The following is a 23,042-nucleotide window of genomic DNA, read 5'->3' as shown; positions in this document are numbered from 1 at the left end:
ATTTAATTAGAAAACAAATTACTAGAAATATAATCAAACTGACTCATCAAGATTAGGTAAACTGAAGCAATGATAATTGTTAAATAAGTTAAATTTCAGGATCATCTGGCCAAGAAGTACTATCAAAAATTCAAGAAAAAAATAATTCCAATCTTACCCAAACACTTCCATAGGATAGAGAAAAAAGGAGAACACTCCCTAAAAAAAAATCACCCCCAAACAGAAACAAACCCTTTAAAGCTCTTAGTGAAAAATATAGGTAAATAAAGTTTAGATCTTCAGTGAAGAAATAACTTCGTTAAATAGACACTGACCATCGAATAGAAGATTAATAAATAATAAAAATTTGACTGCATTAAAATCAAGGACTTTGACTCATCAATAGACATCTTAAAGATTTGGAAAAGGTGCCCAGCCGGTGTGGCTCAGTGGTTGAACATCATCCCATGCACCAAAAGGTTGCTGGTTCCATTCTGGGTCAAGGCACTTACCCAGGTTTTGGTTTGATCCCCAGCCAGGTTGTGTGCAGGAAGCAACCAATTGATGTTTCTCTCCTACATCAATGTTTCTCTCTCCTTTCTTCTCTCTGAAATAAATAAAAACATTAAAAAAAAAATAACAGCCATTTGTATATGAATCAGCAAGCAATGTATATGGAAAGATGCCCTAGTTAATGTCTGCTGAGAGTCCAGGTTGCTGAGGAGGACCCAGTGAAACCTCTTTAGGCTGGAGTAGAAATATTCACTAGGTAGACAATTATCTGGAGGAACTAATATCCTTCCTGGGGACATTTTTTTTTTCCACCCACAGAATGTGTAGGAGGAAAGGGAGGTCAATTTTCTATAAAACTTCTTACCCACCTGTGAAATTTTCCATCTCTAGGTGCAGAGTAAAACTACTAATACCAATGTTTTGAATGGGTTTTGAAAAAAGTCATTAAGCCTAAACCTGTTTGGCTCAGTGGACAGAGCGTCGGCCTGCGGACTGAAAGGTCCCTGGTTTGATTCCAGTCAAGGGCATGTAACTTGGTTGTGGGCACATCTCCAGTAGGGGATGTGCAGGAGGCAGCTGATCAATGTTTCTTTCTCATCGATGTTTCTAACTCTCTATCCCTCTCTCTTCCTCTCTGTAAAAACTCAATAAAACTTATTTTTTTTAAAAGGAAAAAGCCATTAAGCCTGGTTTAATAAACAGAGAATCAGTGCTGATGATCACTACCAACCTTAAAGAGACTGGGTGGTGGAAGATACTAGTCCATTGACAAGGAACCAGTATTTAATTGCTGGCATTAGAAGGGAGCTGAGAACACCTTGGATGGTGAATTTTACAAGGAAGGTCCCAGATAGTTCAAATATTGAAATAATTTACTTTGTAAAAAGTATTCTCAGAGAATACTTCTGGGCCATTCCACATGCATCTGGATGAAATCAGAAAGACCAGAGAGTTACAGGCCTTGAATATAGAGATTTCAAAGCTCAGATGGTACTCAAGTTGGAAATACAACCTCTGGACAGAAGGCTACTTCCCGGCCTTGAGTAAAAAAAATTCCTGTGACTATTTTATGTACACAACAGTTTCCTATAAATAATTATCACTCCTCCTTAGGGCTTTGGGACAGAAGAAAAAGGACCTCCTTTTCTTCCAAGTTCAGCAACTTGAAGCTATTTTCTTGTACAATTAAAGAAAATAACAGGTTTGATAGTACATTGCCAGGTTTGATCTTTCTGAGATATCACATATACTTAACAACTGCTAAAGCTTGGTATCCTATGAAAGCTAGGACAGAGAAAGAATTTCTAGTTACATTTTTACTGTAGCTTGCAGACCATCTGGCCCTGATTGTAGACCAAATAATGGAGTAAAAATCAGAAAAGGTTTTTTGCCATAATGTCTCTGCATTCTAGTTTGGCTCAGTAGATGAAGCATTGGCTTGCTGACTAAAGGGTCCCAGGTTCAATTCCAGTCAAAAGCACGGTATCTGGGGTTGCAGGCTCTATCACCAGCCCTAGTGTGTGTGTGTGTGGGGGGCGCCGCAACCAACCGATGTGATGTTTCTCTCTGTGTCTCTTCCCCTCCCTTTCACTCTAAGTCAAAGTTGAGGGGTAAATTATGCTATGTGGAAATGAAGTGAAATTTAAGGCTAGGCATCAGAAAAAAATGGATTTGAACAATTTAAATCTTAGAAATAAATATATGATCTCATCACCCAAAATAACAAATAAATGGATATTATATGACAATTATAACTCAATTAAAAAAAAAAAGGTGATGGATCTGGTATGTTAAAAACACAAAATTCAACTGAGTAAATTTGAAGATCTAATTGGCTTTATTAAGCAATTCATGTATAGGGCAGCATCCCATCTAGCAACTAGAAGGATGCCCAGAGGGGTGAAAAAAATGGAAGGTTTTTACAGGCAGGAGGGTGTGGCAGGGGAATTATTAGAAAAAAAAAATTACTTTTGAGCACAGAATGCAGATATCATTAATGTCTAAATACCTAGAGGTCAATACAGTACATTTTAAATGGTGTGAATTAAATAAACATTTTTGCTTAGGTAAATAATTTAATGATAGAACACTCAAATTTCTTTAAACACAATATTTCTAATTACTATCTTTCATGAATACAGGTCTGAAATGGTACAAATGGTACCCAAATATCAAACCATGAATTTAACAGAGGCTTCACTGATAGAAAATTTTAAATTAAACTAGAGATATTACAAAGATTTATAGTCTACTGACAGTGATACACATACATGGTATGGACTATTATTAAGACTGGTAGCCTGCTGGCTTTTAGTTTTACATGCTGCTTAAGAACACTTCTTATTGAAGACTAGAGGCCTGGTGCATGAAATTTGTGCATGGGTAGGATCCCTAGGCCTGGCCAGCAATCAGGGCCGATCGGGGGTTGCTGGCTGCCGGTTAGGCCTTCCTTCATTCTGTGCCATTCCCTGGTGGTCAGCTGACATCATAGAGAACAATAGAACTGTTCTCCCAGTTGAATTCCTGTGGGGACACTACATATTAGCCTTTTATATATATAGATTCTTGGAGCAGCAAGGAATTATAAGTCTTATTTTAATGTTGACAAGAATAACTATCTTACCATGCAGCCATATGGTACACATTACCAAGTTTCTAGAATCAGATGAACTATGGTTTTTGTGTGTGCATATATACATATATGTAGTATCTTATATAATAAAGAGGTAATACGCAAATTGACCCTCACACCCTCACAAGATGGCTGTCTATGACCATGCTGGTAGGGGGTTAGTGAGGGACTACCAAACGACTGAACAGCAGGCTGCATGGGGTGACCAGGCTGGCAGGGGTCCGTGAGGGGTGACCAGACTGGCGGGGGGGAAGGGGGGCAGTTAGGGGTGACCAGGCAGGCAGGTGAGTGATTAGGAGTCCAAGGTCCAGGATTGTGAGAGGGATCCCGAACTAGAGAGGGTGCAGGGTGGGCTGAGGGAACCCTTCCCCACCTCCTGCATGAATTTTGTGCACCAGCAAAAAATTGTTTAATAGTAGTAATTTAATAAAATTGCATTTCTTATGTTTCATTGCTTTCTAAAGTCACACTCCATATAGTGTTTTCATTAAAATTCACTGATGGTCAGTACCAAATTTAGAAGATTCCAACACTATATAAGCATGACAAGGAGTTATAGACCTTGAGGTAAACTTCAAGATGGGTCAGCCTTAATATTCCTCACTGTGGAGTGCAAACACTAAATTCTGTCTAGTTCTGCCAGAGAGGAGAGGACTCCATCCACAAGTATTATCGTTTGAACACAAAACAGGGAACAGAAGCTTTTCGTGGCTTTGGCACTCTGTCCCCTGGAAGGGTTTCTGACTGGTGGAGGCAGAGAGTGAATAATTCATGTGGATCAACAACCCGTAAATGGGCCCAGATAACACACCTGGAATCCTAGACCCAGAAACTAGAAGCTAAGAACTGTTGTTAGCTACATTGGTCTTCATCAAAGCTTAGCAGTACAAGTCCTTCCTCGATCTAAAGCGCCATAGACGAGGAGCTCTTTGGGAGAGAAGAAGGAAAGTAGTTATAGATGAAGGCTATGCTACTTCTCAAAGGTCTGACTTCTAGGGCTGTGGTCGGCAACTGCGACACGTGAGCCACATGTGTCTCTTTGGCCCCTTGAGTGTGGCTCTTTCACAAAATACCAAGGCCTGGGCGAGTCAATTTTGAAGAAGGGACATTAGAAGAAGTTTAAGTTTAAAAAATTTGTCTCTCAAAAGAAATTTCAATCATTGTACTGTTGGTATTTGGCTCTGTTGACTAATGAGTTTGCTGACCACTGCCATAGGCCACAGCTAAGTGTGTGGAATATGATCCCATTTTGAAAATGGTTGACACTATTTTAAGAGTAGAGAGTGTGTTAGAAAAATCCAGAATGCCAACTCTGAAACTTTAACTCAAGAATGTGGAACACACAGAAGTATATCCTCTTCTTAAAAATCTAGATGTGTATTTTGGTTTTCAATTACCACACAAAAACTTTTTAAAAGCTTTAATTGCCTAGTACAGTGTACAGTTTTAAAGAGAACCTACATCTTAAATAAGTTAATCATTTATAACCATCTTCATGAAACATAGTTACCTCGGTTTTTCTGGTGCTATCAAATTAAACAGGGAACCAAACTGTGTTTCACTCACAACATACAACCAACTAAACTGTATGTACATTTATAGGTTTATGAAAAAGCTGAGATACAACTATCTTTAGCCTTTCAGATTAGGTAGATAGGACCTCCCACTCACTCTGTATATCCCACAAAACACAAAAGCAACAACTTTTCTATTTCGTTACAACTATGGGCAGAAATTATATGATGAAAAACAGAGGCGCTTCCACAAAGTTGAAGGTATAGGGTAGAAGAAGATAAAGACAAAATTCTCGTGAAGTAAAAAATAATCTTACTTTAGTCCAGTATTCCATGAAACCCTCATGAGATAAACTATAGCCCTCAACGGTGTGTATTTGAATCCAGGTTCACCAAGACACTTCAGAATGCTTCCACCTGTCTCATCAGCGTCTTCCTGCTGTATTCATAAACCAAAAACAGTGACCCATTGGCAGGTAACGCTCGAATCATAGTAGCCGACAGTCCAGAATACAAGGCCGCTACCCCCTCACTTTGCACAATAGTAACAAGAGTTCCGACAAACCCTGCCTGTTTCCCATGCATGGAAAGGACCTGAATTCTGGATTTGATGCAGTCCACCGGGAACACGACAAGCCAGAGGCAAATGCCGGCAATCCCGCCACTTAACATCAAATGGACAGGGCCTAGTTCGTCTTTGGATCTCCCCGAGGCCAAAAGCGTTCGGGTCACTTCGTAGCCACCGAAGAAGAAGAAGTAGCCTGGCACTTCTTGCAGGAGGGTGCTGGAGAAGCCGTGAAAGAACCCCCAGGGGCCGTCCTTCCTGAGGATGCCCTTCACGACGGACCACACGGTGTCGTGGCTCTGGATGATCTTGCCCGACTTCTCCATCTCGTGCATGGCCTGCAGCCGGCACTTGACCAGCTCGGTGGGGCACAGGGCCAGCGCGGCGAAGGCGGACGCCATGGAGCCAGCGGTAGCCCGCTGCAGGTCGCTCAGCTGGTCCTGCTGGTCCAGCCCCGCCGCCGCCTTCACCAGCTGCTGGCAGAAGCCGTAGCACATGAAGAGGACCGAGTTCTCGGCCACGTAGGCCATGAGCGCGGGCCCGGTGCCCCGGTAGAAGCCGCGCAGGCCCACCTGCGCGTAGGTCTGGCGCCAGCAGTCGGAGAAGCCCCGGTACAGGCCAGGGAACGTCTGCATCTTCACCTTCACCGTGTCGAAGGGCTGCCCGGTCAGCACACACGCGATGCCCCCGAGCGCCCCCGACGTGAGGTCGATGGCCGCCTGGATGGCGGGGTTGAGGCTCATGTTCGCGCGCCGGTCTGGGCGGAAAGGCGACCCTCAGGGGCTGCGAGGGGGTCCTCGGAGACGACGGCTCGGCTCGGCGGCGGGAGAAGCCGCGCAGCCCCGGGCCGGGCGCCGCCTCCAGCCCCGGGTCCCTCGGCTCCCGCGGCCCCGCGCGAGGCTCGCCCTGCGGCCCCGGCCCCGCAACCGCCATCCCGGCCCGGCGCGCGCGGCCTCGGCCTGAAGACGTAACCCCTGCGGGGAGAAGCACCGGGCGGAGCGGTGAGTCGGTGGAGTAAAAAACAATAGTTTTAAAAATTTGGCTCTCAAGCCGAAACCGGTTTGGCTCAGTGGTAGAGCGTGGGTCTGCGGACTGAAAGATCCTAGGTTCGATTCCGGTCAAGGGCATGTACCTGAGTTGCGGGCACATCCCCAGTAGGGGGTGTGCAAGAGGCAGCTGGTCGATGTTTCTCTCTCATCGACGTTTCTAGCTCTCTATATCTCTCCCTTCCTCTCTGTAAAAAATCAATAAAATATATTAAAAAAAATTTGGCTCTCAAAAGAAATTTCAGTTTACATGCTGAATACCCAAGGGCAGTGTTTCCCAAACTTCTCTCATGCTGGGAATCACCTGGTGGAGCTGTTAAACTACAGATTCCCGAATCCCAACTAAGAAGTGCTAACCTAGAATTTTTGGGAACATATAGGTAACATTCTCTCTCTTAGAGCACTAGTTAAGTATACAGTTTTACCTATATGTTCCCAAAAATTCTAGGTTAGCACTTCTTAGTTGGGATTCGGGAATCTGTAGTTTAACAGCTCCACCAGGTGATTCCCATCATGAGAGAAGTTTGGGAAACACTGCCCTAGGGGCCGGGCGAGAACCAGCGGGAGCCCAGGGTCTCTCTCCGCAAACAGACCGGGAAAGACCAACAAACCGCGGGGGCGGGGGCGGGAGGTGGTTTACATGACAGTCGGCCGCTGCTTGGGCCCGGGAAGCCTTGATCTGCCTCTGGGAGGAGGAGGAGGGCAGCTCTGCGGGCCTCGGCCTCGCTGGGCCTCCGTGGTCCCGGGGACGCAGGAGGGGCCCCCAGGCGGGCGGGGGCGCTACTCAGGGCCTGCGGAGCGCGAGAAGGGCTATTTCGTGGCGTTATCGCGGGGGACGTGGAGCTAGAGTTCCTGGGAGCTGGTGGGACCGAGATCTCAACATTTCTTGATAGGAGAAGGCCTTTTACAATCGGCTCCGGGAAAAAAAGGTATTTATTTAATTGCTAAGAAAGGTGATCATTAGCCAGAACCGGTTTGGTTCAGTGGATAGAGCGTGGGCCTGCGGACTGAGTGGTCCCAGGTTCGATTCCAGTCAAGGGCATGTACCTTGGCTGCGGGCACAATGTTTCTAACACTCTCTCTCCCTTCAATAAAATGTATTTTTTTAAAAAGAAAAAAAGAAACTTGATACTTAAAAGCTGTATGGTTCCAGCTGTCTCTGCTAAGTTTCAAGGTTCTTGAGGAGCGATGGAGTTTTGTGCAGCCACATAAATTCAGGATACAAATAGCACACTTGCTCCAAAGGAAAGATGAGGTTTGGGACATATGAGGGTACCGCTGTTAGGACACACTTTTTCTTCTCAGATGCTCATGATCCCAATGTTAGAATATATTCTCTTACGATTTACATTCCAAGGCGTAGTGGGATTTTACTTTGGGAGTTAAAAAACAAAATGGGGGGAAGGGCAGGAAGTATAGTGAAATGATTTCCTCCTTCGTTTAGAAAGTTTTCCTTGTCTGATTATCTTGGGCTGTCAATATGTAAAAGTGAGGCACTGAAAAGTGGGTTGTGTATGGGTAGTTTGTCAACAAATAGATTTCTTGTCCCCTAGATAGTGTGGCCGGGCCTTTTCTTGGAGAATGCCCAGAGGTCAGTATTTGGATTTCTTTTCTCAGGAACCACGTGGTTTCTTCAGAGAACAATCTTCTGGTTGACTCCATGTGTGGGTGTGGACCCGTTGTGTGTTGAAGGGGAGGGAGTATCCTTGATACTGATTTAATGAGGCCAAGATGGGGGAGTAGGGGTGGCATTCCTGCAGCAATGGACAAAGATTTTCACATAATTCCCTGTTTGATGCTATGCACCCCAGCCTTCATCTGTGCGTTTCTCTGACTTTGAGACTTTGCTTTAATTTACCTAGGGAAAAAAACTTTCCAAAATAAATACATAAATTAAAATGAAAGAAAATAAACTTTATATCTGTGGGACGGGGAAGTAAGAGTCATCTAGATCCAGAGTCCTAGGGTGGGTTAAGGATCTTGGCTATCCAACAGCTCTGAACACAGACTTTAACGAATCCCAGGTTCCACCTTTCCCCCTTCCTTGGAGACTTCTGCCTGAAAAAAATGAGCCTCACACAAGTTCTCTACCAAGTGGGTTTGTTTCTCTTTGGTATACCCCATTACAGACATTTACTGTGTAACTTTCTCTCATCTCTGAATTAATTTATCATATATTCATCTGCTTTGGCCTTCTGAAAATGGCTTGACATCTATCATTTAATGTTGTCTCACCTCTTATTCTCATAACCTTGGGGATTAGTTATTTTGGCAGGATTTTTTAATATATTTTATTGATATTTCACAGAGAGGAGGAAGAGAGAGAGATAGATAGAAACATCAATAAGAGAGAAACATCGACCAGCTGCCTCTTGCACACCTCCTACCGGGGATGTGTCCGCAACCAATGTACATGCCCTTGACCAGAAATCAAACCTGGGACCTTTCAGTCCGCAGACTGATGCTCTATCCACTGAGCCAAACCGGCTTCTGCGGCAGGATTTTTTTAAATAGAGAAGAGAGATGTGAGACAAATCTGCCATTTTAGACTAAAAATATTTTTAAATCCTTCATGTGATATTTGAGAGATATTTTAATGTTTTGACATGACCCTCAGAAAAGACAGGGAGAAAAAAGTATATTTTAATAATTATTGTGGAGGCCCTATCAAATTATCTAGAAGTGCATTCAATATTTTAATAGCCACTGATTTTCAATTAATTACACCTGGTTCATTGCTTTTAATTGAGTTTTTACAAACATAAGAGATGCAGGCTACTGCAATAAATCATCAATTGCTTTTGCATTAAGTCATGTATGTTTTTGGAGAAACCAAATTAGTAAAGGCCAGGCACAGTGGTATTAATAAGGAAATGGTCTGTATTGGCAAATATAGCTGCTGACAAATAGTAGAGAAGGAAATGAAGTCCCATTAAACAGCTGGACTTGGAGAGAACGGGCCCCAGCATATATTAAACATTGCCCAAGACAACAAGCAATCTCGAAAGCAATTTTTTCCTTTTTCTAACTAACCAAAATGATGATGCTCCTGTTTCAAATTTAAACACATGTCCTTCCACACATACAAACCAGAAAATAATGGGAAAGGAACTCCCAACCTTTCAGTAAAGATTCTTGAAAAAGTGAGAACATCCAAGTCACATGCCCCCTGGCAATTAGACTGAATGGCCAGATAGGATTACCAGAGAAAGTGAGGTTTGAGCTGAAGCCTGAAAGACAAAAAGCAGGCCATGGAAATATATACCTGGAGACTGTTCCAGGAAAGGGGAACTGTAAATGCTAAATGAAGGCCAGTAAGGCTGCTAAGCGGTGAGCAGTCTTTCTGGTCTACGTTTTCACATAGAATTATTTATTACTGGGTAATAAAACAAAAATCAGAGTTTAAGATAGAGTCCTTGAGACACATGAATTGTTATAATTTACCTGAATTTTTCATCTCAAACATTTGATCTCTAGATTTGAAATATTAGGCTTAAGACATTTAAAATGGAATACTGATACCATTTACCTAATCTATAGATATGATACAAACAGAGGCCATATTGGCAGGTTTATTGTGGCATTCTATGTAATAGCAAATTTAAAGTGAAACACCTAAATGACCAGCAATCGGGGAGTGGATAAAATTAAGAAAATATCTATATCATGAAAAAAAAAAAAAAGCAAGTCTATATAAGCTATTGTAATAAGAAGAGTTTTAGAATCATGTCTCCAACAAAATCATACTTTTATTTTGCTTTATAGAGCTACATATATGTATACAATTATTTGTATACCAAATAAAGACCTGGAATGATACCTACCAAAAATGTTAAGTTTACCCTAGAAAGTTGGGTAAAAAAAACTTTTTAGTTTTGTAAAAACTAAAATTTTGTAAAGTTTCTGCATTGTTTAAATGTTTTCAGGGAGTTATTTTTTATTTCTGTAATATTTTAAAACATAATTCTTTAAAGATTTCTTCATAACTTTTGTTCATGAACCCAGAAATATTGAAAACTGGAGCCCAAACACACTCACATTCATTAGCCAATGGAGCTGTGAGAAAAGTGGTGTTTGTTTTTACAACTCTGGATTTGAAGGGAAATGGATCCCAATCTTCTTTAGTTAACTCTTTCTTTTTGGAAGTTTATGTAACAGATAATTACTCTTCATTGTGGAGTTTTTAATTTTAATGCAAAGCCAAGCCATAAATCAATCAAATAAAAAATAAAGTCACAGAAGTAAGTTGAGTTGATATATTTATGCTGCAGATATATTTGAAACAAACCCTGTTTCTGCTCTAACTTATAAACTTTGACTTAGGATCCTTAATTTGAAATCAGTCAATCACATTTTAAGCAGCTATTTATACATTTTTCTACTACTTTGTTAACTCTTTAATTCAACTAATTATTTAATACCCATTATGTTCAGGCCTTAGTAAATAGGCAATAAGTTTGCTTGTTTATTGTTTACTATATTCCAGGCATTTTATTGTTTACTATATTCCAGGCATAGTCCTTTATATGTATCAACTCAATAGCCAACAGCCAAAACTCAACAGCCCTGAGGCAGGTAATATTATCACCTCCATATTAGGGATGAAAAAATTGAAGCACACAGATTATTACTTGCCCAAGATAACACAGTAGGTCACTGAACTAGGATAGAGACCCAGGCACTACATCTCCTGACCCTGAGATTTTAACCTCTTTACTATTTAGTAAGTTTAGTGACTAACAAGCCAAAGTGCCTACTCAGGGAATTTACAGCCTAGTTGGGATATGAGCAACAGGAAATTTATATTTTAATTTGATAAATGCATAACAGATCATTATCCCAGAATACTAATATAGAGTGCAAGAGATTAGACATTAAATGTTTAATTCGGGATTTCATATAAAGTGCCTGGTGCTGCTTGGCACAATAAATATTTGTTGAATAACAGGAAAACACAGAGCTTGGGCAAAGTGATAATGTAATTGCTTAACCTAGATAGAGATCAGGAAAGACTTGCTGGAGTCAGTGATATTTAGAATGAGTAAGATAAAGGGAAGAGTCTTCTAGGTTGAGTGAACAGCTTGTTAAAAGGCTGTAAGGCCCAGAAGAGGAAGAGGAGTAATTAAACTCCTTGGGGAAAGGTAAAGAAGCTAAGTATGGGTTGAAAACAGTGAGACGATGTGGTGAGATGAGGCTGAAAAGGTAATTAGAGCACTCATAATCCTATGTTTTGAAAAGATATAAACAATCTTAAAATAATGATGTACCACTGAATGGTTTTAAGAATGGAAGTGACATAATCAGATGTCTCTTGGAAAGATCATTTTGGTGCCCTAGTCAAAATACTAAGTTGGATGGTGAGTTTATATAAACACACACAGTTAGGAAGCTACTGCCATTTGCTAGGCCAAAGATGATAACGGCTTATCCTAGAACATAGCGGTGGGGATGAAGTAGAGTGACTGGTGAGTTTTGTAGAAAGTAGATTCGGTATAAGGGGGAGTAGTCAAAGATGTAAAAAATATAAAAGTTATGTTTAAGAAATTTTGAAATATCAGACTATGTACTGACTTTATGAATAATTTTGATGAACTGACATGAACAAATCACCTTGGGTGTCAGAATATTAAATAATTAGCCGAAACCAGTTTGGTTCAGTGGTAGAGCGTTGGTCTGCGGACTGAAAGGTCCCAGGTTCAATTCCGGTCAGGGGCATGTACGTTGGTTGCGGGCACATCCCCGGTGGGGGGTGTGCAGGAGGCAGCTGGTGGGTGTTTCTCTCTCATCGATGTTTCTAGCTCTCTATCTCTCTCCCTTCCTCTCTGTAAAAAAAATCAATAAAAATATATTTAAAAAAAAACAACTATTAAATAATTACAGAAGTTAAATAGAAAATATTTAGAAATATAATTTTAATCCAACTCAATGGAATCATTCTTTCAACAGTAAGACCTCACTTTGTTTTGTTCCTAATATATTAAGCAGGTGATTGTAGTGCTTTAAACACACAAAAACACTAAAAAAGACCTTCATGTACAAAAATTAGGGTAATTTAGGAAGGTTCTGTACCTAGTATTTCTTAACCTTCAAATGAAGCAGGTGAATTAGAAGTTTAACAAAATACAAAGATGACATTTCCCAATTTGTTTGCATCTACTGTAATTAATTTTTTTCTTAAAAACCCAATATAATCGCTTCTTTCCCTACAAAACAGGATCAAATTGCTCAGACATTAAACCCCCACCAACAGACCATTTCACAAGAGGATCTGACACCAACTACCCCTAAAAGAACAAGACACATTATCAGATGAAAACTAGTATTTATTGTGTTAAACTTTATAAAATGATTTGCAACTCTACATATAAAAAATAACTATTGCATGGGAAAACATACAAATTAGCTTCACTGCATTTAGACTACTTTTTTTCTTGATCTCAGATGGCTTCACAAACTAGCAATAGCAGCTTCTGGCAAATGGAGAAACAGCAGCCAAGACCAGCAGTGAAGTTGTGATTACTCAAGTTGAACGGTTCATTCCACTATTCTTACAACTTTTCTACATTTATCTGTCACACATTATTACTTTCTACAGGATAAACACATAGCCACGTTCTGAGAGACAAGTGAAATAGAAATTCACATTTATAGTTGTCTGTGAGACAAATTCAATAGAAGGCAGCAGAGAAACTGGGAATTACTGCAAAGTTATATTTAGTCCAGGTGATGAAGCCAACATTAATCTCCCAATGCTGACCACTCTACAGAATGACATTAAGTATCAAAACTCTTCTTACTTTTCTAGGAGTGATTCTAGCTCTTCTTGCAAAGAGATGAGCTGCTCCTTTTCTCGATCTTCCTTTTGTTTGAGTTCATCCAGCACAGCCTGAAACCTGTTCTTGAGGGCCAGGTTTTCCACTTTCATGATGAGGTCTTCCTGTCTTTTTGCCCTCTCCTGGGTCTCTTGGAGCTTGCCTTTTATGTTATCAATCTGTTTCTGAATTCCCATAACCAGCTGATTGGTCCCCTCATTTTCTTGGTGCTGTTCATCTGATGCATTTAGTTTGTCCTGTAGCTGTCTTTCCAGATCTTCTTCGGTGTCAATGATGTTTATGTCTTCCTCATCTTGATGCTGTGTCTCATCTTCATCTTCACTGCTGCTGCTGAGGTCATTGAAAATCTCCCGAAGCTCATCATGTTCTAATGAGTCATGGCCTTGCCTGTGGCCTGACATCCCTGGAGAAGAGATATCAAGGCCTTGATTTTCGGTTTCTTTCGTTTCATCTTCAGCAATTATTTCCCAACGAGTACTGACAGCTTCAGCATCTGTACTCAGCAAACGCTTCACTTCCTTTTCCACATCTGGAGATTCAATATATTTCTTCTTTGCTGTCTTCCGGAACCTTCTCTTTCTGACATTTTTTAGAGGCAGAGTGATTCCATGGTTCCATATAAACTTTTTCTCTTTGTCCTTATCCTTTTTTTTGCTTGCTTTGGGGTCAGCAGCAGCAGCTGCAGCAGTTGCAGCAGCTGCAACTGGTTCCTCCACTGGAGGATAGAGATCACCATCAACTGTGGATACAAGCATCTGACAGATATCAGCTGTCTTGTAAAAGGTTTTTTTGTCAATGGTTTTCAAACTTTCCATGATACAAGGCAGATCTACCAATTTTGAGGCCAGTGGGACCCGGTCCACTCTGACAATTCCATGGCGCCCGTCCGGATGTAACTCGATTGTCAGTCTGTCCTTCAGATTGACATGGCCAGACTGTACTGCCCGCCTCACAGTAGAGGCATACTCTGGAGGTAGACGTAAGATAAACTGGCTCTCTAGTTCGTGAGGAGCATCCTCTTTGCTCTTACTCATCTTTCTTTCTTTGTGACTCACTTCTCTAATAGCCGCTCGTTGCACTAAAAAGTTCCAGCTATTGCAACAGTTAGAAAGACCAGTTTGTTATGAGTTGAAATATTTAAGTATTACAGCAGCTAAGCGTCTATTTTCTTAATTTTAAATTAAGCACCAAGTCTTTTTAAATATGCTGTGACTGAATAAGTTGTTACTGACACTGGCTTATTCAGTTAGGTCCATTTAAATATATTAGCTGCAGTTCCACGTTTCTACCGCTAGATGCCGCTGCCGGACAATGCAGAAAGCTGGCGAGCAGGAAAGCAAATGGTGGCTTCTGCAGAATGTTTTGCAGCACGGAAAGTTACGGCCCCAGCGACACTCCCAATCCACACTTGCCCGGAACAAAGCTAGTCAAAAAGCCGGGCACAGTGAGTTCTCTTCGCCTCGGATACTTACAATCCAGCGACGATTATAAACCCAGCTTCTCCGGTTCGGAGCGAGCGGAAGGGGAAGCCGCTAGGAGCAAGCAACTGGGAGCCGATCGTATCTCCTGATTCCTTAGTTCCTCCGGACTCTTGGCAAAGCGACGCGGTACCGATTACCGGTGAATGGTCCAGGGAGGGCAGCGCGAAATCTCGCTGGGATGCGCCGCTCTGAGCGCCAGGCTCGGCAACGCCGCGGCTCTGCAGCTCCGCAGACCTCCGTCCGGTGCTGCAGACAAGAGGAGAAGGAAGCGCTACGTCACCGCGCGGGGCGGGAGGCCGCTGTGAGTGACAGCGCGATTCGGGCGGAAGTGCGGGCTGCCTCAGAGCGCGCAGGCGCGACTATGCTAGCTGGCGTAAATACTGTCTTCTCGCGAGAAGTTGGCTTTCTAGGAAGGGAATAACGGAGTTTGTTTACATTTAGACACCGTTCCTAAAAAGACACAGATCCTCCCACACCCGCCCTCGCTCCGCCGCTAAGCCAGGACTTTTGTCGGATCGCCGTGGGGCCGGGTATCTCCTAGGCTTCCGGGTGATTGTCGGATACAGGGCATCCATGTGGAAAGCGTCTTTGCTCTCAGAAACATCTCGGATGTTCTGCAGGGCATATATCCACCTGGGAGCTGAGAGAAGAATTCATGACTATGCAGTGCATTTCAAAGTATGCAAATCAGTGGAGTGAAGACAACATGCTGCTCACTATATAATTCTGTCATAACATTGATTATGAAAATGAATGCAGTGGACCCATGCCTCAAGGGTCTGTTTGGAAGGATCCCACGGAAACACGGGTGATTCCTCTTTTTAATGTTTGAGGTAGATACAAATGTAAACAAGTAAGTGTCCTTCGGGCACGTGTTCATTTTAGACAGAGTTTTCTGACACACAAATGGTCTGATTGAAGTAGAATATAATTGAAGTATTATTCCCTGCCACTCGCCAATAATTTTTAAATTAGTAAGGATTTTTGTTCATTCCACTTCTACTATTTTGATAACTGTTTTCTACTTGTCTCTTCTGTATGTAATTAGGTACATTAACATGTATAATATTTAAGCCACATTATGTAACACTTTGCACTTATTTCTACTCATTTCCATTTATTTTTTAATGGGATCAGTTTTGTAGACCATCAAGGTCATTAAAAATTTTATTTCTATCCTGTAAAATATTAACCACTACATCTAATTTTAAGAGAATGCTCTTAAAAATGTGATTAATAGTCCTGGCTGGTGTTGCTAAGTGGTTAGAGTGGCAGCCCATGCACTAAAGGTGGCAGGTTCCATTCCCAGTCAAGGGCACTTATCTGGGTTGCAGGTTCTATCCTTGCCCCTGTCTGGTGCATGCAGGAAGCAACCAATCAATGCATCTCTCTCACATGATGTCCCTTTCTCCTCCTTCTTCCTCCCTTCCACTCTCTAAAGTTGTTGGGGGAAAAATATTCTTGGGTAAGGATTTTTTAGAATGTGATTAACATTTCAAAAATTCACTTTATTTCTGTGTTTTTATTGCTTCTCTTACCCCATAATGGAAACTCCATGATAATCAGAAGTCTTCTGTCTTGCTCATCATGTCCCAAAACCTAGCACCAAAACATGGGAGATATACAGAAAATATTTGCTAATTAAATGAACCAATACATCCATCTAGAAGGAACACAAATATAGTCTAACTCCTATGATAATTTGTGAGAGAAAATATTTTTTTTGTTATTTTAAAATGAGATAGAGTCATTTCATATACATTTCCTCTCTAGTCAAGGACAGTGCTAATTGTTATGAGCAGAGAAGTTTATTAATAATGTGTGTGAATATGTCCTCTTTGTTTTAGGAAGACTGTATATCATGGGAAGGAATTAAAATGGCCTGACACCAATTTGGTTTTTTAATGTTAAGTTTGAAGTTGAAATTATGCTCTTTAAGATAATTCTACATTTGTTCTCTTTGCTCTATAATGTGTTTTATAATATAGTGGGTCAAAGGTGATATTTGGTAATGTTTGAAGAAATTTTTTGATTGTTACAACTATGGGTGGAGTCTACTGGAATCTAGAGGGTAGAGGCTGGGAACGCTGCTATATATTCTACAACATACAGTACATTTATCCCCCACAACAGAGTTATCTGTCTCAAAATCATAATAAGGCTGAGAAACCTTGCCCTAAGCTTTTATTTTAAGCCCATATTACTGACTAAACATTGACAAATAGAGTGACATTACCATTATTGGCTTGGATCTCTCAGAACCTACTGCAGCTATAAACAGTTTCAGCTTCACACTCGGTATTCAGAGTCTGGGCCCCCTAAACTATAAATAAAGTGTTAGGAGAAAGGAGTGGGCATGGACAACTCTCTTAGTCCCTTTGGGCTGCTATAAAATACCATAAATCAAGTGGCTTGCAAATAACAGAAATCTATTTCCCAGTTCTGGAGTCTGAGAAGTCCAAGATAAAGACACTGGCAGATTTGGTGTCTGGTGAGGACAGGCTTACATATTCCTAGACAGCAGTCTTTTCACTGTAACCTTATATGGTGGAAGTTGTACGGAGGCTCTCTGCAACCTCTTTTTAAAAATATATATGTTTTATTGATTTTTTACAGAGAGGAAGAGAGAGAGAGAGTTAGAAACATCGATCAGCTGCCTCCTGCATACTCCCTACTGGGGATGTGCCCACAACCAAGGTATATGCCCTTGACCAAAATCGAACCAGAGACCTTTTTGTCTGCAGATCGACGCTCTATCCACTGAGCCAAACTGGTTTTGGCTGCAACCTCTTTTACAAGGGCATTCATACTATTCTTGAGGACTCCACCCTCATGACCTAATCACTTCCCAAAAGTTTTACCTTCAAATACACATATCACATTGGATATTAGGTTTCAACATATAATTGGAGGGGGTGGACACATGGATATTCAGTCTACAGAAGCAACCAATTATATCCATGAAAGAACAAATTACTTGGAGGATTATAATAGTATATATATAATTCCAAAAGTATTATAAACGACCAATAAGCACATGAAAAGATCTCCCTCAACATCACTAATCATTTGGGGAAATGCAAATCAAAACAACAATAAAACAACATCTCATGCCCATTAGGGTGGCTACTATTGAAAAACAAAGTAACAAATGTTGACAGGGGTGTGGAGAAATTGGAATCCTTGTGTCCTGTTGGTGGGAATGTAAAATGGTATAGCCACTGTGGAAAACAGGGTGGTGGTTCCTCAAAAACTTAAAAATAGAATTACCATATGAGCCAGCAATTTCCAATAGAATTGAAAGCAGAGTCTTGAAGAGATATTTGTACAGCCATATTCTTAGCAGCATTATTCACAATAGCTAAAAGTTTTAAGTAACACAAATGTCTATCGACAGATGAATAAATAAGCAAAATGTATTTACATACAATGGAATATTATTCAACCTTAAAAAGGAAGGAAATTCTGACATATGCTCCAACATGGATGAACCTTGAGGATACCAGCTATGTAAAATAAACCAGTCACAAAAAGAATGCTGTATGATTCCACTTATATTAGGTATTTTTAGTGATCAAAATCACTAAGACAGAAAATAGAATGGTGTTTGCCTGGGGATGGAGAGAAGGGAGAATAAAGAGGTATCATTTAATGGGTGTAGGTTTCAGTTTTATATGATGAAAATAATTATGGAAATGGAAGGTAGTGATGGTTGCACAACATTATGAATGTATTTAATGCCATTTATTTTTTAAAATATATTTTATTGATTTTCTTACAGAGAGGAAGGGAGAGAGATAGAGAGCTAGAAACATTGATGAGAGAGAAACATCGACCAACACCCTCCACTGGGGATGTGCCCGCAACCAATATACATGCCCTTGGCCAGAATCAAACCTGGGACCTTTCAGTCCGCAGACCGATGCTCTACCGCTGAGCCAAACCCGTTTGGGCTATTTAATACCATTTAAATGTACACTTAAAATGGTTACAATGGTAAATTTTAAGTCAGGTATATTTTACCACAATAAAAAAGAAAAAAAAAGTATGCATATATACTATATTTAAAGTATGAACAGGCATAGAATACAAATTCTTTAAATCATAAATAATATAATGCAGTTGCTGGTGATTTTACATTTTTATCAGTATTTCCTACTTTTTATAGTGAAAATTTATTTTTATTATAGAATTTACAGTGAAAATTCTATTTTTTGCAATGTAAAATTCTTTTCACAATGGATAATTTCTCGAGTAAAAAGGTTTTTTTTAAGGAAAAGATGCTTCAATGGTATATCATCTTTAAATGGAAATGTCAAGAGGGAAAATTCTGTAAGAATTCTTATTTTAAGTCGCTGTGCATTTTAATAAGAAAATATTTGATTTAAATTTTGTGGAAAGATCATATTATTGATATTTTGTCAAGAAGAAATGATGACTTGCAGCCTTTGTACTAAACCACAAATAAGTCCTGGAAATAAAGCGAATGTAGTATCCTGCTAGGACTTTTAGAAATGAAAATAGATACAGGTCTGGGCCTCTGGGTGCCGCTGTCGGCCAGTCCGTGGGTGGAGTGAAGCAAAGCAATCCACTGGCGACTCTGACGCAGGATCCCGGCAGCCTGGAGAAACACATCCGGAGCGAACTCTGCGTGCCATCTTTCCTGCAATCTGTTCCAAATATCTGGGTAAGGAGCGTTTAATCATCCTGGTTTTTCTTTCTAGCACACCTTTTGTAATCTGGAGCAACCGTGGTGATGTATTCGGATCTGAGAAGCAGCATTGAGAAGACAGAAGTCCCCCCGCAGAGAAAGCGCAGGGAGTGCAGGAAGCGCTGTTTCCTTTCCTGCTGTCTTTGTTCAGCCTACTGAATTACTACGCAGCAGATCCACTAGGAGACCTGGAAGCAATGGCCAAAGGTTTAAAACTGGGGAATCTCGCCAAAGATCTGCGTCTCAGTGGCCATAGCCATGGTGAGTGCTGAGAAGCCTTTCTTTTACCGCCAAGGAAGAGAGCAGGGAGGAAATTGAGAATGACAGCATAGACCAAAGGAAGTCCCCAAGCCCTTTGAATCTCCAACCTTCACTGGAAACCCCATGAATATGCTTTTCATAGAAACATATTCATCCTGGATATAAATATGGCTTTTAGGGCCGACGTTTTGTTTTGAAAAGCCGAGAAAATATCTTAATGGAAGCAAAGCTTACTCCTAAACTATAATACAATAGATTTGGATGCTGCAAGTCATTCTCTCTGAATTAGTCAGATCAGTTTCAATAACTACCTCCCCGCTCCTAGAAGTAAAAGAAAGCATTAAAGCAGTAAATATTCTGGTTGATGATTGGAGAAATATGGATCAGAAGAGCAGAGCTGCCAGCACTTAGTGGTGGTGGTAGTGGTGGTGGTGGTGGGGAGACAGAACAGCTCATAGCAAAATGTGGGTCTTAGGTGCCAATGCCAGTCCTCCCACAAGGAGTACAGCAGTGTCCGCCTACAGGAGAACCTGCCCTCCACCTCTCTGTATTCTTCAGGTGATCCCTGCTGACCTAGATGACACCCATAAGGTAGAGTTCTCCTACACTTTCCACACAGCCTCAAAGGGCATACAGAATATGTCTAGTGTTCAATAGTGACAACACTATCTTTGACTTTAAAGAGCGACAGCTAGATCATAGGGTAGAAGAGAAGACTGGCAGCAGTTTAAGGAGCCATTTCAGAAACCTGTCTGAAATAGAAGTTGAGAACTGTAATGCAGGGCAGGTGACTTTCAGCTGGGTGTCTCGTTATATTAGAGGCAAGAAGTGTCGTTGCCCTAACCAAAAATGCAGGACTCTGAGACCTTGCTTAACTAGAGAAGTGAAAGATACTGTAGCGAAATAAAGATTTATTAAATTTGAAAAAAAAAATACTGTAACAAATACATGGCAAACAATTCACCTCTAAAAGTTACTGTGTAATTCTTTGTGAGCTACTGGCAGAGGGAATTCTAAACTGGGAGCAGACGCTGAAGTACAATGTCACCAACAGACTCATAGACAAGGACAAGCTGTCCTCCAGCACAAATGTCAACTTGCATATAACCAACATCAACAAAAACACTCTGGTTTTCCAGTAGGTCTCCAATATGATTCAAGAGACTGGGAACACCCACTCAGAGCCTGCATCACACATGTTAGTGCTCACAACTCAGATTTGGGGCCCTAAGTGCCTCCTATTTCTTCCAGAACAGCCACCCATCAGCAGCCCTGTTGGTACTGTTATCTGACCTGTAGGTGAGCAGAGAACACAATGGAATTCACTGCAGCCTACCTTTGAGCTGACTCTACAGGCTCATGATCAGGGTTTAGCTGGGTTCAGTGTCATCCGGAGCCTGTCTGAACTGGTGGACCAATGGTGAAAATGCTCAGAGAACGCTATGCCAGGAGCTGCAGTTAGAAGTCACAGCCATCTTCACTGCAGGCTGTGTGGCCTGGTTATCTGGTCACCAACGAGGACACTGACTTGGGCACGATGCCTGGCTGTACTATCACATGTTTCAGGCCACCAATTCCAACTCTTCATCCTCAGGATGCACAAGAGAGAATGTGCATTGTGGCTCTAAGGGTGGCAGAGATGCTGCTTTCCAGGTTGCCCCTACACAATGGCGGTAGCATGCTGCACCTGGTCTTTGCTTACACTTTGCAGGCATTGCTGCCAGACCTCAGGCAGAGCTACAGATTTACCTGGCTTGGCGTGATCTTGGTGCACTCTCTCCTCCATTGGCCATTGTCCTGCATCTGCAAAGCTCCTCCAGCCCTGCTTTCAACCTGGTCTCTGGTCCAAGACTGGATTTAGAGTTGTTCTCACTTCAGCGAGAGCAATTTGTCCTGTTCCTGCAATCTATGTGTGGCTTCAGATATTGCAAAATCTTAATTTCAAGTTAACTCAGGAAATATCCTTCAATTGGACAGTCTCGGTAGTGCCAGCAATGAAGCCTAAAATATTATATTGGATTCAAATGTAAACATGTGAGTTTTAACACTTTTATTTCATAAATATCATCCTGTTATAAATAAATTCTGCTTGTTTTTTGCTTGTTGGTGAATGAGGGGAGCTATACAAGTTTACTTGCTAGTCTTTATATATTTTATTTTTGCCTCCTTAACTTGAACAATTCATTTGGGGAAAGATTTGTGCCTATTAATGTATGTTCTGAAAAATTGTGTTTCCTGTTAAAGAGTTCTTTCCTTGAAATATTGAAGAAGGTTCACTGTACCTTTAAGACTCTGCCCTTGAGCTCCATATACTTGCCTTTGAGAAGCTGAGAAACTGTAGATTTTGTTATACAGGACCAAAAATTCTCCTTCCAAGAAATTTCTTGTGATCTTTGATTGTTTCCTCATTTTCTAGACTCCCCTGAGTTATGGTGTCCAAGGGTTGGCTGCCAACATCTGGCCCAATTTGTTTCTGAAAATGTCAAACTCTGGAATGCAGAAAACATTCTTCCCTAAATTTTGGTAAAGATAAATGCATCACTCTAAGCTTGAGACATTTTTATTAATTTTGCAAAATGTAAGAGAAGGAAGACAATGTAGTCTAAAAATCCTGCTATTTAAGTACACCAAATTCTCTTGGAGAAATTATTGAGTGTGCAATAATATAAAGGAGAATGCATATTATCCTTAATAGCATTTCTAAAAATAAAGATGCAGCCTTTTTAAGTTTTGAAGAATAATATCACTACCTCTTCTATCTCTTAAACTCAAAGTCTAAATTTGAAATTCATATGACATTTTCCCAGTGTAATTCCAAGAGCCCAATGTTATCTTTTTCAAAATATATTACCTCTTGATGAACTAAATGTCTTTTAAAACACTCACAATAGAGATCTTTTTAAATCCACATAATACATAAGCAATTCAGAAAAAAGACAAAAAATGAGGTTAGGTAAAAACATATCCTTCAAAAATGCTAAGGTTTCTGATAAATATTCAAAGCACAATGGAGAGTAAATGGGACAGTCCAATTTTTTAAAAGTCTAGCTTATATTCTAGAGGTTCATTTTCCCATTTGATTTTTCATCCTCACAGGTCAATGGATCATCTCTGTGGCCTGATAAGTTATCAAGTGGTCAAAATATACTGTACCACAGAGTGGAGGGGTGATTTTGTCCCCTTTGTGGTATTCCCTCTGAACAGCAAATGGGGAAAACAGATATCTTGGGAACACTGAGTTTCTATTGAATGCTGCAATTTAGCAATGTTTAGATATGATTAAATAAATGAAAATGGTTTCTCCTTTTCACACATATATTGTACAATGCTTAACTATTTCCTTGACAAATAAACTAAGACTTGATCGATAAGGTTAATGAGAATATTTATTACAAAAGGGTGCAGTAACTGGTTATGACTCTAGGCGCCGCTGTTCACCAGTCTGGGAGGTACAGACAGCAGGCGCGCGCGCATTCACCCCCCCCCCCCCAAAAAAAAAGCCTTTTA

At 40.8% G+C, this 23,042-nt stretch overlaps 2 protein-coding genes across 2 annotated transcripts; both read right to left on the bottom strand.

Moving 5' to 3' along the window:
* Positions 1 to 3,546: 3,546 nt before the first annotated feature.
* On the bottom strand, positions 3,547 to 6,452 carry LOC311623166 (mitochondrial ornithine transporter 2-like). Its single transcript, XM_084885016.1, has one exon. It carries the CDS (start codon positions 5,944 to 5,946, stop codon positions 5,041 to 5,043), a length of 906 nt encoding a protein of 301 aa, XP_084741142.1. The 5' UTR covers positions 5,947 to 6,452; the 3' UTR covers positions 3,547 to 5,040.
* A 5,816-nt stretch (positions 6,453 to 12,268) lies between these two features.
* TAF7 (TATA-box binding protein associated factor 7) lies at positions 12,269 to 14,849 on the bottom strand. The gene has a single exon (XM_084885013.1). It carries the CDS (start codon positions 14,114 to 14,116, stop codon positions 13,043 to 13,045), a length of 1,074 nt encoding a protein of 357 aa, XP_084741139.1. The 5' UTR covers positions 14,117 to 14,849; the 3' UTR covers positions 12,269 to 13,042.
* Positions 14,850 to 23,042: the final 8,193 nt, after the last annotated feature.

The sequence above is a fragment of the Pipistrellus hanaki genome (assembly GCF_964339955.1).
Source record: "Pipistrellus hanaki genome assembly, chromosome: 5".
Classification (NCBI taxonomy): Eukaryota; Metazoa; Chordata; class Mammalia; order Chiroptera; family Vespertilionidae; genus Pipistrellus; species Pipistrellus hanaki.
This window is presented reverse-complemented; position numbering and strand designations above follow the sequence as displayed.